The sequence below is a fragment of the Gasterosteus aculeatus genome, chromosome 1 (assembly GCF_964276395.1).
Source record: "Gasterosteus aculeatus chromosome 1, fGasAcu3.hap1.1, whole genome shotgun sequence".
Taxonomy (NCBI): Eukaryota; Metazoa; Chordata; class Actinopteri; order Perciformes; family Gasterosteidae; genus Gasterosteus; species Gasterosteus aculeatus.
The window spans coordinates 30,909,883-30,925,455 of NC_135688.1; the positions used below are offsets into that span (position 1 = coordinate 30,909,883).

Sequence of the window (15,573 nt, forward strand, 5' to 3'; positions counted from 1 at the left end):
AGCAGTTAAAGTACTAATATGTAGAAGTACCATCATTAAATTGTGCTTGAAGTACCATTTTAATACATTATTATGTCATGAACATTGACCATTCAATGTGTTAACGGCTGATGAAGATGAGTCTCATGTTAAAAGCCTTTAATTCATGATAATGCATAAATGTATTTAGAGTTTTTCACATCAATCACAATCTGCAAACAGTCAAATAAATGTGGTTTAATAATAAGAGCAACATGTGGTCGCTCAGCGGGACACTTCGCTAAATGAATTGATCGATTGTGTTTTTTTCAGCTGCAAATACAGAGCGGCCGTCTTGAAGAAGTGACGCGGGGGAAGGAACCAGATTAAAGTATTAGGCTGAAAACGAGGCCTTCGGCTCACCGGACCGACGCCGGCTCCTCCTTCCTCCATTCAATCCTTCACAGCGCTCCCCGGCCGCATGGCGAGCTGGTGGACCGCCGAGGAGGTGCTGGACCATCTGGACCTGGAGGAGGACTCCGTCGTGGCTCGGCTCATTCAGGCCGTCGGGCTGTTCGGGGACATCCTGTCCGTGGAGGACGCCATGTCGGGGGAGGAGGAGGAGTGCAAAGAGGTGGAAGGAGCAGAAGAAGAACGCCAGGAACCGACGATGGAGGGAGGCGAAGAAGAAAAGGTGGGAAACCAAGAGGAAGAGGAGAAAGATGATGAAGATGATGAAACGGAAAAGCTGGTAGAATTGAGAGAAGAGGAGGAAGAAAGGGTAAGAAAGGGGGAGGCGGAGGAGGAGATGCAGGGAAGAGAGGAAGACCAGGTATTAGAAAAGGAGGTAGACGAAGAGAAAAATGATGAAGAAAAGACTCAAATAGAGGCAGAGGAAGGAGGAAGGCAAGAGTATACATTTGAGGAGGAAGGGGAGGAGAAGGAGGCAGAAGTAGGCAGTTTAAAAGAGGAGGATGAGGATAAACCCATATGGACAGTTGAGGCTGATCAGGAAGAGACGCAAAGACGGGATGAAGAAGTGGGAGAAGAAGGAAAGGAGCCCAGGAAAGAGGATTCAAGCTATGGAAGGGAAGAGTTAGAGGCTCAGGAGGAAGAAGAGGAGGAGGAAGAGGAGATCATGGGGGATGGAAGCGATAAGGACAGCCATGATGAAGAGGTTGAAGAACAGAGTGAGGTAGGGATGGAGGACCTAGCAGAGAGAGAAGAGGGAGAAGAAGAAAGAAATGAAAAATACAGGAGGATGGAGAAAAAAGCACATGAAAGAAAGGTAGAAGAAGAAAAGACAGAGGCCTTAGACCAGGAAGTAAGAAATGTAGAAGAAGAAAATATGGAGGCTCTAGGAAACAAAGAACATGTAGAAGAAGAAAAGATGGAGGCCTTAGGAGACAATTTGGAAAATGTAGAAGAAGAGGAAAAGATGGCGGCGTTGGGAAACACTGTAGAAAATGCAGAAGAAGAAGAAAAGATGGAGGCCTTTGGAGACAAGGTGGACAATTTGGAAGTAGAAAAAAAGATGGAAGATACAGGAGATAATAAGATGGAGAAAGAAGAAGAGATGGAGACCTTGGAACACAAAGTAGAACATGAAGAAGAAGAAGAAGAGGCGGAGGAACCCAACAATGAGCCAGCACACCAGATCGATCCCCCAGATTCCCAGGAATCATCTCCCCCATCGCCTCCACGAGCCTCTGAATCTGCAAAAGCGCTGAGTCATGCCGGTGCAGCGGCAGCAAAGGAACCCCGCCGAGACACCACAGAAGAAGAGCAGAGCTCAGGCGCTGCTAAAACCCTCAACAATGACCTTCCAACAGCGGCGAGCAGAGACAAGGCGACGGAGGGACGGCAGAATGCGACGGACACAAAGTCGGCGGACGCCCATCCGGCCCTGAGGGAGGAGGAGGGAAGGAGTTTGGGAGAGCGTCTTGAAGCAACGCCGCTGACATCACTTCCTGTCTCTGGACGGCCAGGAGAACCGGCAGGTGACCCCCAGGACACGACAGCTGAGCCACACACAGGTAACCTCGCGCTGGACTTGAAGAACCGCCGCTTTTACCGCTATGGTGCGTCACGGTGCGAATGGTGTAAACAGATCAAATGGCTGCCGACTAAGATTAACACTTAAAACAGGCTCCGTTTAAAAAAAATGTCATACTTTTAACTTTCAACATAAAAATATGGGAGCCCAACGATTGGCTGGATGTTGTTTGCTAAATATGTTCAAAAATGTAATTTATGATTATTATGTCATACTCAGTTTTTCAAGTGAAGGTACAAAACTTTACAAGTTACAAAGAAATCTGAATATGATGAATCTGAAAAGTCCCCAAAGATCATAGAAGATCGCTTGTGTTCAAAGACCCTGCTTTTCATCCCTTAATCTCGCGGCGTTTGTGGTTGAACACCCGGCAGGAACGGGTGAACTGCGTCAACAGGATCTTACATAAATGCTGTGATTTGCTGGAAACACAATTACTGTCGGTGGAGACAGTTAGTTAATTAATTAAAAACAATAAAAATTCCACAACAACTACATTACATGTCATGTAATGACATGTAATGTCTCTTCTTCAACTAAAGAAGAAATGAAATCCCCTCGTATTTAACCTTTAGCCTTTGACCTTAAACCTTTCCGTCAGGTCGCGGATCAGAGGCGAAGGCGTCGCTGGTGGACGGGGCCAGCGAGGCGCCGAGAGGGAGCAAAGATCCGAGTCCGGCCGCGAACTCGTCCGCCGCTGGAAACCCAGAAGCGGGAGCACAGGAGGACAAAGAGCGAGGAAGTCCGAACCCTCTCGTCACAAACAGCGAGGCGGACGGCAAGAAGAACGGCAGCCATCAGTCCTCCAAGTACAAAACCGTGTCCTTCAGGAGGATCCGGAGAGGAAACACCCGGCAGAGGATCGATGAGTTTGAGGCTATGATGGACGCGTGATGAGAGCTTTGAATACTGTCTGTTGGTTCTCGTGTTTTTGTCCTGGAATATGAGGATCTCTGGTGGCTGTAGTACTGTAGGCCCAGGACAGAGCTTTGTGGTACACCGGCCTGTTATGTAATCCTGCCATTGTTGTGAGTGGGAGGCACTGAATAAATAGTTCTTTATTGCGTGTCCTCCAATAGTTTAAAATATTTTTTTGTCGCTGTGGCTCTTTTTTCAGTAAAGTTAATTGTTAATGTTAATTCAACCAGACAGAGCAATGTGAGGTTGTAAAAAGCTGACGTTTAAACAATTTAAAATTGCCTCCACCATTTAGTCATTACGTTAATTTTTTTAATAAACAGGTATTAAACCCATCTGATGATAATGGAGAGATGGAAAGGTGGAGATAAACAGAATGCTTATTAAATGAAACAAGAGCTTTCATTTAAAAACATCCATATAACTTGAAAAAGGAAAATAAGTCTAAGCCCAGAGGAATACGCACAATGATGCGTGTAGTTACATCTGTCTTAGAATAACACATATTAATAATGCGGGATGAATATTAGTATTTTACCATAAACAATATCAAGTAGATCATTTCATGTTTAACGTGTTTGTCACCGAGACCCAATATCAGGACTACAAATCCCACAAGCCTTTGCTCCTGTCAGTGACGTCACCCAGAGACCCGGCGTCCCTGTCAGCAGTGAGCGGTGTGCGTTTACAACAAAAGACTCATTTATTAACCAGTTTGCAGCGTTTTAACGACGGCGCTATTTGTGCGACGTTACCACAGGTTTGTTTAAGAGCGGAGCGATATCTCAATTTGTAGTTTTTATCCGAAGTTTGAAGTTTAAATGGTTAATTGTGAATGTCGAAGTCGACTCGGATGCTAGGTGGCTAACAAGATGGCTACGTCTATTTACTGCTGAACAACGAGCGAACTGACTCACAGACTCTAAAGTGTGTTTAGTGTCAATTAGCCTCACAATACAAAACCGAAGACACACATTTCACAAACGCGTTGAGCTTAAGAAGCGGTCTTTAATCGGTGTCGGTGGACACGCTTGGTTCCAGCGATGGGACCGCTGCTGCTCTCCGCCAGAGGAAGAGGAAGAGGAAGGAGGTGATGATGATGATGATGATGGTGACATGCAGCTAGCTGGCTGGCTGACGGACGGGCGGACCACCACACCGGGACCCGGGACGACTAGAGGCCGACATGCCTCGGAGGAAACAATCCAACCCGCAGCCGGTGAAATGTGAGTTTAATGGTTGTCTTACAGATGTTTGAGTCTGTTTCTGGTGCTTTAACTGTTGTAATACAGATGTGTGTTTGATGTGCGTTAACTGTTGTCTTACAGATGTGTGTGTGTGTGTGTGTGTGTTGTGCTTTAACCGTTGTAATACAGATGTGTGTGTGTGTGTGTTTGATGTGCTTTAACCGTTGTCTTACAGATGTGTGTGTGTGTTGCTGTGCTTTAACTGTTGTCCTACAGATGTGTGTGTGTGTGTGTGTGTGTGTGTGTGTTGTGCTTTAACCGTTGTAATACAGATGTGTGTGTGTGTGTGTGTTGTGCTTTAACCGTTGTAATACAGATGTGTGTGTGTGTGTGTTGCTGTGCTTTAACCGTTGTAATACAGGTGTGTGTGTTGTGCTTTAACTGTTGTCTTACAGATGTGTGTGTGTTGCTGTGCTTTAACCGTTGTAATACAGGTGTGTGTGTGTGTGTGTGTGTGTGTGTTGCTGTGCTGGTTAACCTAAATGTAGATGGTATTTATTCGGTGAAGCTCGGGTAAAAGGAGGAAACGGACACATGAAATGTTGCCCAACTTGTCTGACATGTTGACACAACAAGCTTCCTCATAGTCGGAGAGGAAGGTTGTTGAAGACACGTCTTCTCTTTAACGAGATGCGTTTGTGTGTTATCGCTTCCTGAGTGTTGTGGCTGGGTCGGACCCTCCTCTTCCTCTCCTCGCTGCTTCCTGGCTCCACTTCCTCTTTCGACCTCCCTCTCCTTCCTGTAGTCCTTCCTTTCTTTCTTTTGGTGCTTCCTGCTGGACTTCTTCCTCTTTCATGCGTGTTCCCTCACTTCACCTTTATTGATCAGGCCGATCAGAGACACTGGATTCAGAACTTTGTGACGTCATCAGCGGTGGAATTTAAAGGATGAATCTTTGCGTCCTCGTATTCAAATGAGTGGTTTGATTTTGGGATCAGAAGCGAACATGAATTATCAAAAGAATTTACATAACTGTTTCTTCCTCCTCCTCTTGTCTCTCCTCACTTTGTCTCTACTTACTAAAATCGTCTTCAGTATTCTTCCACTTTGTGGAATATTCAATCCTGTGAGTTTTAGTTTGTTTGTTAAAAAAAATCCTTCCGATTTTTGGCGTTGAGTCTTCAAAGTTCCCTTTTTATTTAATAAGTTGTGTAAAGCCGCGAATCAACGGTTTTCTGAACGTACCCGACACGTTTACCGTCTCTACTGGAGCCAGTGGGGAGAGTTAGCGCGGTGAACGTTTGTGTTCCAGTGGAGTCGGAGGACGGGTCGGTGCTGTGCGACCCGGGCTGCCTGGTCCTGGACAGCGACTTCCTGTTGAGCGGCGAACTGGAGTTTGGAGACGCTGAGATCATGGGGCTGGATCGAGACTCGGGTCAGTGGCACGCAAACTTAAAAGATAGAAGTGGTGACTGATCAAATAATAGAGTATTAAAATTGAAGCTACGGTACTTCTGTGAAATACAAAAGCAAAACCTTCTAGTGAGAAGACGTCTTCTTCTTCAGGTTTGACCGTGTTCTCGCTGAGTGTTGACGACGAACCTTCAGCACCTACAGGCTCCGCCTTCCCCGCCTTCCTCTCCTGTAAAGGATGTGGTGGACTCCTGGGGGACCCGGCTCTGGGAGCAGGTCTGGACCTGGGTAACCTTCACGTGGATCATCCCGATGAGCAGCTAGTTCTTCTGTGGTTCAGTCACACGAGTGGCTGATGTAAGGTGTTGTTTCAGGTGTGGGCCTGGACCTGGGGGCGGAGCTCTACTGTCTCACCTGTGAGAAGTGCCTGCAGCGCGAGGCCTCGCCCCAGGCGGAGGGTTCTGCGGAGGCCGACGGGAAGGAGGGCGAGGAGGACGCCCCCCCCAGGGCCTTCTCCTGCTCGCTGTGCGCCTTCACCTCGCGGTACTCCAACCACCTGAAGCGCCACATGAGGACGCACGACGGCCACAAGCCGCACCGCTGCCCCGCCTGCCCCTACGCCTCGGCCCAGCTCGTCAACCTGCAGCGCCACGCCCGCACCCACACCGGGGAGAAACCCTACCGCTGCCCCCAGTGCAGCTACGCCTGCAGCTCCCTGGGGAACCTGCGCAGACACCAGCGCATGCACGCGCAGGAGAGGCCGCGGGAGAGGCGGGAGAAGGAGAAGCGCCGGGGGAGGAGGAAAAAAGGAAGCGCTGCGAGCGGAGAAGGTGAAGACCGCCGGCGACGAGACGCCCGTTTCTCTCGTTTTTACGTGTAAAACCACAGTTAGTTGGTGATTCATTACGAAGTCTCACGAATAGGCAAACGTGTATAAACTCGGACGTGGAAAATGAGGAAGAGAAGTTCTTCCTGGTTTAGTCTTAAACTTATCGAGAGGAGCGCTTCATCTCGTCATTTCCACTGCCCAGAACTACACACTCAGCAGCGAGGTGCCGCCTCGGAAAATAAAAAGGAGAAACCAGTTTCTCATTTTAAAGCGGAGGACCTGAGAAGGAGGAGAGAGGGAAGATCCCTCATCACTCAGTGTGTCCTGACAGTTGTCCTAATGTGTCCTTTGGTGGAGAATAAATGTTTCTCTCCTCCCCCCTCAGTGGTGTCAGACCTGACCCTGCGGGTGTCCCAGGACTCGGGGTACTTCCAGACCCTGGGGGGCCTCGGCTCCCCTTCTGCCCCGCTCCCTGTCCTCCTCTTCCCCCTCTGCTGCCGCATGTGCGGCCTCACCCTGGAGGAAGACGACCTGGAGGGGGACAAGGGGGAGGGGGACGGGGAAACTGGACAGGTACGTTCCCTCGCAGCCACGCCTCCACTGACTCACTGTCACATGACCAAAGGTCTCCGGTCAATCAATCATGGCTTCATGGTTCCACGAAGGAGCTCAGAATGTCATGTTTTATACAGAATCTGCTTAATTGTGGTGAGATGGAGAATAAAATATCCAGGTTCAAAGTTTTTTTGGGGCATTTTGTCTGATGGAGCTCTCGTGACGTGTTCCAGGACCTGCCGATTGACCCCTCGTGTTCTCACTCAGGTGTGTCGTCGCTGCTCGCTGCCCTCCAACGGTGGATCCGGGTCCCCCTGTGACTTGGCCTCGCCTCGGGGCTCCCGGCGGGGGCGGCGGGGCGCCAAGCTGTACCGCTGCCCCCACTGCCCCTTCCTGTCCCACTACCCCAACCACCTGGCCCGCCACGCCCACACCCACTCCGAGGAGAAACCCCACAGCTGCCCACACTGCCCTTACACCTCGTCGCACCTCGACAACCTGAAGCGCCACTTGCGCGTGCACACGGGAGAGAAACCGTACCAGTGCCCCTCCTGCAGCTACGCGTGCGGGAACCTGGCCAACCTGCGGCGCCACGAGCGCATCCACTCGGGCGCCAAGCCCTTCCACTGCGGCGTGTGCGGCTACTCCTGCAACCAGAGCATGAACCTGAAGAGGCACATGCTGCGGCACACGGGCGAGAAGCCGTACGCCTGCGCCGAGTGCGACTACACCACCGGCCACTGGGACAACTACAAGAGGCACCAGAGGAAGCACGGACATGACACGGACAGCTGGGACAAACACGCCCCCATCAACGGCCTCAGCTGGAGCAGAGACGCGCAGGGGGGCGCCAGTGAGGAGCACGGCTAGTGTGTGTGTGTGTGTGTGTGTGTGTGTGTGTGTGTGTGTGTGTGTGTGTGTGTGTGTGTGTGTGTGTGTGTGTGTGTGTGTGTGTGTGTGTGTGTGTGTGTGTGTGTGTGTGTGTGAGAACACTGGCACACACCTCCAGATCTGCTTGGCGACAAACTCCGGTGCCTTTGACGGACTCAACGACTGTAACGTTGCACAGACTTTATTCTTTAGAGGCATTAGTGTGTGTGTGTGTGTGTCAGTAAAGGGGGGGTCACTCTTCGGTCCACAGACATCTCAACCGTCACCATGTGACCTTTTCTACCTGCCAGTTTTGAAACGCTGCTTTGTGTTTCCTTGGAGAGAGAATCTATATTTGGGTGATTGTTTGACGAGCTTTAATTTCCGCTGGATGTTTTCTTTGGTCGGTTGGTCTCCTCGGGGTCTCGGGGGGCTCCCACGCAGCTCCTCTTCATTTGAGTCTATTCAAAGGGTTGTTTTGGGCTGATGGAGGAAAACCAGGAGTCTGTGTGGATGTTTTTGCAATAATTTGAAATAATGGTAATAAAATACACTGTACACGGCCTTAGCATTTTATTGTGGCCTTCTTTCAATTTAAAATATTTCTTTTAATATTGTGGCCTCTCAGCATTACAACTTGTGTTTCTGTTTATTTCTTGTGATCCTTATACTTTGTAACATTTCAACAATATGCAGAATTGAAAATGTCAAATGAATTTTTGCTGTGGTGAAAATTCCAGAATCCGACGTCAATGTAAACGTAAATGCACTGTGCTGTTAACGGCAGGAATCCCATGTCTTTATATAAACAATATCTATATCCCTACGCCTTTCAGAGAGGATATTCACCTTTCTGACATCAACAATTCAGGGACATAAAGAAATGAGTCGTGAAATAATTCTGGAGTTTAATAAACTGTGAAATGTTAAACAAGCGGTCGAAATTTGTATTATTAGTTTGATGAACTAATTTCAAATCCAATCTGAACTCAGGATTGATCAGACTGCAGAGTTGACTTGATGCTCCAGCTGGCGTTAGCCGCCGCTAGCTGGCGTTAGCGTAGCTTGAGCATCAAGTCAGGGCGTGCCAAGAGCCGCTTCCTCTTTTGCTGCTCTGTGTTTAGGAAGCAGCTGCTTCGGGGGGGTCAGAGACTGTGACGGACCTGGGTGTGTGTATGCAAAGCAGCGTGTGTGTGTGTGTGTGTGTGTGTGTGTGTGGGCGGGCAGGGGGGGTCTTTGTTTCACAAGCGTCTGAAGAGAAGCTCCAGCAAACACCACCCATGGGCCTGGTAAGAACGTCTTTTCTCTCAAGTTTGCACATTCTTGTTTGTATGTTAATACTTGAAATGCATGAAGTCACATTTAAAAGAGAGGTCACTGAGGTCACCAAGGCCGCTGCTCTCTAACCCCCGTCCCTGCGTGCAGACACACTCGCGCACCCAGCTGTTCCCGGGCGACATCGTGGAGTACCCCAGGAACAAGTACTTCTCTCACTTCGCCGTGTACTACGGCGAGAGGGACGGCGTCGCCTACGTGGCCCACCTGACGTGTCGAGGTCAGTGCTCAGTGGGGATACATATATATTGTTATAATTCAAATGGAGTTATAGATTGATAAATAGAGTTGATTGTTTCCACTAGCATTTATAAAATCCATGTTTCTTCAGATAAGTTAAATTAAAAATTTTGTCGAGATCCGGACTGAATCGGATGCAGTCACCCTTTTATTATTATTGAAAGTAATTTGTCGGTCAGATTCTGACTCCAAGCTGCCGCTCTTTGGCCGAGCTCTGAGGTCAGAGGTCAAGCTGGATCCACTGGAGCTGCTGGGGAAAAAGTACAAGGTGAGCGGCGGAGCCGGTGACTACAAACGGAGCTTTATTGTGAAGGGCGTGACGAGCCTCGGTTTGCACCGCAGGTCAGCAACATGCTGGACGACTCGTTCTCGGTCAGAGACTTCTACGGCGCAGTGAAGCCCGACATCGACCAGCTGATTGGCCGCCAGCTCACCTTTGACATCTTGTTTCACAACAGCGAGCACCAGGCCACACTCCTCAGATACGGAGTGAAGAAGTCGCAGCAGGTTCGGTGATTTACATTTAAAGACGGAGTTCCACATGGATCCTAACTGGGGCCACTCTTTAATGGTGTGATACAGATTAAGCATCAGAGACTTGTTGGTGGGTTTCAGATCGAGAGAATCTACGCGCACATCCAGCCGGCCTGGAAGAATCTGTTTGAGGAGAAGCAGCTGTGAAGAGACTTCTCCCCCCGACCACCAGGGGGCCACGTCGTCCCCCAGGAGACGATTATGACGTCAGACATAACGATCCCCATTTGTTCTAGAAGAACGGATGAAATGGTGGGGGAAACAAAAGTCACTATGTAAGGTCATATCATGAAAAGGGTCCAGTAATATTTTTTTAACCCTAAAATTTTAATCCAAATATGTAAGGTGGAAAAATATCATGAAAAAGAAAACCTAACGAATAAATGTCATGTCTTTTTCTACCTAATTTAAGACCCAAAATGTTTGACATTTCGACAAAGGAAGTGTCTTTAAAGAGGTACAAGGACGCGTGAGCGTTTTCGAAACGTTGAATGCGAGTTCCCTTTAAATGTAATGTGTCAAATGATGTCTTCTTTGTGCAAAGGTAAGAAAGCTACAGTATATCAGCATTCTGGAAAATCTAAATAAATGAATATTGTTAACAACAGTTTTCTGTTCCATTTCATGTCAATAATAATTAAATGAATGAGTTATTCATTTATGATGTCGACCGGGGGCTGAATTGCGAAAACAACAACAAAACCACTAACAGACAAATATGAACACTCGCGGCGTACATTAGCTTACAGCTAACCGTGCTACGTCTGTTCACTTTATTCTTCCTCTGTTTGAATAAACAAACTCTTTAGTGGTCAAATTAAGCCTCATAAGACCCAAACTCGTATTCGTGATTGCCACACGGCGTTTGGAGCATATTTTTATGCGTTGTAGTTTAGTTTCGGTCCGTTTGCGCTCAGTCGCCGTAGAGACATTACTCGCCTGCCTCTTGTCGCCTGTAACGGTTGTTCTTTGTTTTGGGGTTTAATGCCGACCACATTTAATACATTCCCATATTTTACCTTAGAGCCCGGCCGTGACAATGACATCTTTACACCTTTTTTCAATGACATTTTTGATCTAATCTTTTTTGCTTTTTCCCATGACCTGACGTGAATGAAGCTACCTGTCCCCGTCACCACCTGGCAGTTCATGTATTCCCCACATTTCTGTACTTGTTTAGATTCTTACTGATATTCTGGCCAAAGTCCTTTTCCCCTTTCTATTATTACGATGACTTTAAACTTCATCCAGGGACGTGGGCGGTCCGGCTCTTCCTAAATCATTTGTTGTTATTGGGCAACATTCATAAGATATCATGAATAAGAAGACGGATTGATGCATCTTGGAGGTTTCATCCTTTCTTCCTGCATTACGCACTCTTCACTCAGAAGGGACGGATCTCTGAGCTTTACAACCAGATCATTGTCACAATAATCACCTTTCGCACCAAATGGGAAAGTGACTTGAGTTTGAACCCAACAGAGAATTGGTCAGTCTCAAACAATGTAAACGTCCCCTCAGAGGAAGTTTCATATTAGCGTTGACCACTGAATGAGACGCATGTGGTCATTTTTACTGATTTATCCGGCCGTCTCCCCTCAGAACAGGTCATAATAAATATATATAATCATAGGGAGAAGTACATAAGATGGAATAGTAACATGCTGAAATAAGTACATAGTATAAAGCGATGGCAAAAGGCTACAATATGGACACTGAAGCTCATTAAAGGAGAAGTTAGTCTCATCATTAAAGGTTTCTGGACAACGCCACCTAAACTCTGGTCACATGTCCTCGTGTTTCTGCATAACCCCCTGGGTCCACTTCTCTGGAACAACCAGTGGGGACAACGCCCCCACTGCTACCTCCACGGCAGCGCTCTCAAGACCTGGCGGCAGTGGGAATTGAACCCACTAGCAGTTACAGAGGTTTTGGTCCCTGCACTCACCACTACGCCACCAGTCCTGCTCGCACTTCACAGCCTTTATTTCTCCTATTTAACCTTGAGAATGTGAGTTAAACCTCAAAAGTCTTTTGAATCCAAAGACTCAATAGCTGGGTTTGAACCAACAACCTCCAGGTAAAGGGTCAGCAGCTCTTCTGCTGAGCTACTTCACCACACACACTCGTCATGTGTTCCTTTCTCATATTTAACCTTCAGATGTAAAACCTCCTCAAACCTCAGAACTCTTTCAAAGCTGAGGCTCAAACCGTCAAAGGCTTCATTTCTTGTATTTAACCAAGAGATTAGGAGTTAAAACTCAAAACTCATTATTCTATTGATTATAGCTTTTTACAATATTCTCATTACTTTATTGATTACACAAATCGGAAATTCAATTGTTCACTAGTGTTACACAATATGAATTTCTTTATTGATTACACAACAAAAGAAATTGGATTAACAGTTTTGATATTCTTCTTGATATGCTATGTCCCCCCCCCCCCCCCCCCCGTCAGAGGAGGATCCGTCTCCTGATGGACAGACTACAATGACGTCATGTGTACAGAATGAACAATGTAGAATACATGAGACTATATGACAGGAATGATTCAAGAAACGTGAGTAGTAAACCAGACGCACAGCAGGACCACTGCAGGGACAACCACCATCACATAGAACCACCATCAGATAGAATCACCATAACATAGAACCACCATCAGATAGGACCACCATCAGATAGAACCACCATCACATAGAACCACCGCCACATAGAACCACCATCACATAGAAACACCATCAGATAGAACACCACCAGATAGAACCACCATCACATAGAACCACCATCACATAGAATCAACATAACATAGAACCACCATCACATAGAACCACCATCAGATAGAATCACCATCACATAGAACCACCATCACATAGAACCACCATCAGATAGAACCACCATCAGATAGAACCACCATAACATTGAACCACCGCCACATAGAACCACCATCACATAGAACCACCATCAGATAGAACCACCATCACATAGAACCACCACCAGATAGAACCACCATCAGATAGAATCACCATAACATAGAACCACCATCAGATAGGACCACCATCACATATAACCACCATCAGATAGAACCACCATCACATAGAACCACCATCAGATAGGACCACCATCAGATAGGACCACCACCAGATAGAACCACCATCACATAGAACCACCATCAGATAGAACACCACCAGATAGAACCACCATCACATAGAACCACAATCAGATAGAACCACCACCAGATAGAACCACCATCACATAGAACCACCATCAGGTAGAACCACCACCAGATAGAACCACCATCAGATAGAACCACCATCCACAGAAGCCTGTGGGGAGGGAGAGCACAGAGACTTTAGGAGAGGGTAATGTTGGTTTACGAGTACAGTAAAATGATTAATATCTAAAATAATGATGATGATGATGATGATGGCAGCAGCAGGCGTCAGCAGGGCCACGGTAGGTGTCAGGACCAGGTTCCAGAGGGAACTATGATCTACGGAGACCTGCTAGGGGAGAAAGCACAAAAAAAAAACTCCCGGAAAGAAGCTGAATTAGTCATGAGCATTAATAAAACGTGAATTATGGTAGAACGAGAGCGTGAGAGAGGAGCTCGGTGTGTCCTCCACAGTCCCCCGGCAGTCTAAGCCTATAGCAGCTTAACTAAGGGTGTTAATGTAATGGGAAAATGATATGTGACCCTTTTAAATGCTTCATTTGTATAACCAGTTTATTAGTTGCAAGTGGTTAGATCACAAAGGCCCTGACATAAGAACTGATGTCTCCCACTTGGATTAGATGTTTCCAGCGTCATAGCTGTAGAGATTGAACAAGTGTTTGTTATGTCTATGACCACCTTTGTTTAAGCATGTTGGGAGAGCAAGGATACGGTCAAAGAGCTGACGTGTCTTACATGGATAAGATGTTCCCAGTACCCTGGCTGTAGAGACTCAACAAGATGGTCAACGGTTTCTGTTGACGCCACCGATATCTAAACTTAGGTATAAGAACTGCCTCGAGGTGTTGGGAAGAAAAGGAGGTTCTTGACAGTCTACTGACCACGTAGCTGTTGTGACCCTTTTTCCCTTGCAAGGAAATAAACGGAGAAAAGACATACTTGACTCAGAGCCTTTGTTTCTTACTTAACGATTGTCTGTGCAAAATCTTCCACCACACTGGTCCGGGCTAACCTGAGCCAGCCCTAACTATAGGCAGAATCAAAGAGGAACGTTTTAAGTTTTACTTAAAAAGAGCTGACCGAATCTGCCCCCCGGACTGAAAGTGGAACCTGGTAAGTGCAGAGAAGTTAATACAGGTGTGATATGATCCCATTTCTTAGTTCTTGTTAATACACGTGCTGCAGCATTCTGAATCAACTGGAGAGGCTTAAGAGATTTACAAGAGCAGCCTGATAACAAAGAATTACAGTAGTCCAGTCTGGAAGTGACAAACGCATGAACTCATTTTTCTGCACCACTTTGAGACAGGAAGATCCTGATTTTTGATATGTTACGTAGATGAAAATAGGCAGTCCTTGAAGTCTTCTTTATATGCGAGTTGAAGGTCATATCCTGGTCGAAGAGAACTCCCAGATTTCTGACGGTGCTGCTGGGTACCAGAGCAATTCCATCCATAAAAACTGTATCACGTGACAGCTGGCTTCGAAGGCGCTCTGGGCCTATCAGGATAACTTCTGTTTTTTCTGAGTTTAGCATCAGGACGTTGGAGTTCATCCAAGTTTTGATATCTCCAAGACATTTTTGAAGTCTAACTAGCTGGTTGGTCTCTTCTGGCTTGATCAACAGATACAGTTGAGTATCGTCTGCATAACAATGGAAGTTTATGCGGTGTTTCCTGATAAGATCGCCCAAAGGAAGCATATAGAGGGTAAATAGAATCGGTCCAAGTACAGAACCTTGTGGGACTCCGTGACCAACATTGGTGGTCTTTGAGGATTCACCGTTTACAAGCACAAACTGGGATCGATCCAATAAGTAAGATTTAAACCAGCTGAGTGCAGTTCCTTTGATACCAATTAAATGTTCTAGTCTCTGCAACAGGATACAATGGTCTATGGTATCAAATGCGGCACTGAGGTCCAGCAAGACAAGAAAAGAGAGTCCTTGGTCCGATGCAAGTAGAAGATCATTCGTAATTTTCACCAGTGCTGTTTCTGTACTGTGATGCGCTCGAAATCCTGACTGGAAATCCTCGAAACAAAGCATTGTTTTGTAGAAAGTCACATAATTGATTTGCGACGGATTTCTCAAGGATCTTAGAGAGGAAGGGAAGATTAGAGATTTCTTAAGAAGAAGAGAAAACCTCAGTCCGTCCCAGATCGATCATTTTGTCGATACTGCTACAGGCCCTTTGAGAGTGGCGCTGGACGCTATCGCTCCTCTGGAAAGAAGAATAGCAACAAGAAGGAAGTCTGCTCCTTGGTATAACCCTCAAACACGGAACCTAAAGCAAACTGTGCGGAAACTTGAACGATTATGGTGTTCCACCAAATCAGAAGGATCCAAGCTAGTTTAGCAAGACAGCCTTAAAACATACAAGAAGCCTCTCTGTAACGCAAGAGCATCTTATTACTCATCATTAATAGAGAAAAACCCACCTCCTACTTCTTGCATCCCACTGGCTTTACCTCTATTGCTCTCACTTTCCTCCTTCACCCCCTAT

At 46.8% G+C, this 15,573-nt stretch overlaps 3 protein-coding genes across 15 annotated transcripts; all 3 read left to right on the forward strand.

Moving 5' to 3' along the window:
* The first annotated feature begins 316 nt into the window (after positions 1-316).
* Positions 317-3,102, forward strand: LOC120819583 (uncharacterized). The gene is made up of 2 exons (XM_040177125.2): positions 317-1,994; positions 2,616-3,102. Exons 1-2 carry the CDS (start codon positions 440-442, stop codon positions 2,906-2,908), a joined length of 1,848 nt encoding a protein of 615 aa, XP_040033059.2. The 5' UTR covers positions 317-439; the 3' UTR covers positions 2,909-3,102.
* A 405-nt stretch (positions 3,103-3,507) lies between these two features.
* Positions 3,508-8,717, forward strand: LOC120819596 (zinc finger protein 513). 13 transcript variants are annotated; one of them, XM_078103061.1, is made up of 7 exons: positions 3,508-3,692; positions 3,974-4,158; positions 5,432-5,554; positions 5,686-5,808; positions 5,907-6,362; positions 6,747-6,934; positions 7,184-8,717. In XM_078103061.1, exons 2-7 carry the CDS (start codon positions 4,119-4,121, stop codon positions 7,784-7,786), a joined length of 1,533 nt encoding a protein of 510 aa, XP_077959187.1. In that variant the 5' UTR covers positions 3,508-3,692; positions 3,974-4,118; the 3' UTR covers positions 7,787-8,717. The 13 variants fall into 13 exon arrangements, with proteins under 13 accessions (XP_077959187.1, XP_077959180.1, XP_040033109.2 ...); XM_078103054.1 differs by having other exon boundaries at positions 3,552-3,692; positions 5,686-5,820; XM_078103043.1 differs by having other exon boundaries at positions 3,557-3,692; positions 5,396-5,554; positions 5,686-5,820.
* Positions 8,718-8,873: 156 nt separating this feature from the next.
* Positions 8,874-10,502, forward strand: plaat1l (phospholipase A and acyltransferase 1-like). Its single transcript, XM_040177353.2, has 5 exons — positions 8,874-9,075; positions 9,212-9,341; positions 9,541-9,629; positions 9,704-9,868; positions 9,977-10,502. The coding sequence occupies exons 1-5, from the start codon at positions 8,962-8,964 to the stop codon at positions 10,040-10,042; spliced, it is 564 nt and encodes a 187-aa protein (XP_040033287.2). The 5' UTR covers positions 8,874-8,961; the 3' UTR covers positions 10,043-10,502.
* The last annotated feature ends 5,071 nt before the right edge of the window (positions 10,503-15,573 follow it).

Bases quoted from the DNA above. Each gene is read 5' to 3' on its own strand.
- LOC120819583 (XM_040177125.2), top strand. From the start codon at position 440: ATGGCGAGCTGGTGGACCGCCGAGGAGGTGCTGGACCATCTGGACCTG. The intron at 1,995-2,615 runs GTAACCTCGCGC...CCTTTCCGTCAG, and splicing joins GACAGCTGAGCCACACACAG to GTCGCGGATCAGAGGCGAAG.
- LOC120819596 (XM_078103043.1), top strand. From the start codon at position 4,119: ATGCCTCGGAGGAAACAATCCAACCCGCAGCCGGTGAAAT. The intron at 6,363-6,746 runs GTGAAGACCGCC...CTCCCCCCTCAG, and splicing joins AAGCGCTGCGAGCGGAGAAG to TGGTGTCAGACCTGACCCTG. The intron at 6,935-7,183 runs GTACGTTCCCTC...GTTCTCACTCAG, and splicing joins GGGACGGGGAAACTGGACAG to GTGTGTCGTCGCTGCTCGCT.
- plaat1l (XM_040177353.2), top strand. From the start codon at position 8,962: ATGCAAAGCAGCGTGTGTGTGTGTGTGTGTGTGTGTGTGTGTGGGCGG. The intron at 9,342-9,540 runs GTCAGTGCTCAG...TTTGTCGGTCAG, and splicing joins GGCCCACCTGACGTGTCGAG to ATTCTGACTCCAAGCTGCCG. The intron at 9,630-9,703 runs GTGAGCGGCGGA...TTTGCACCGCAG, and splicing joins TGCTGGGGAAAAAGTACAAG to GTCAGCAACATGCTGGACGA.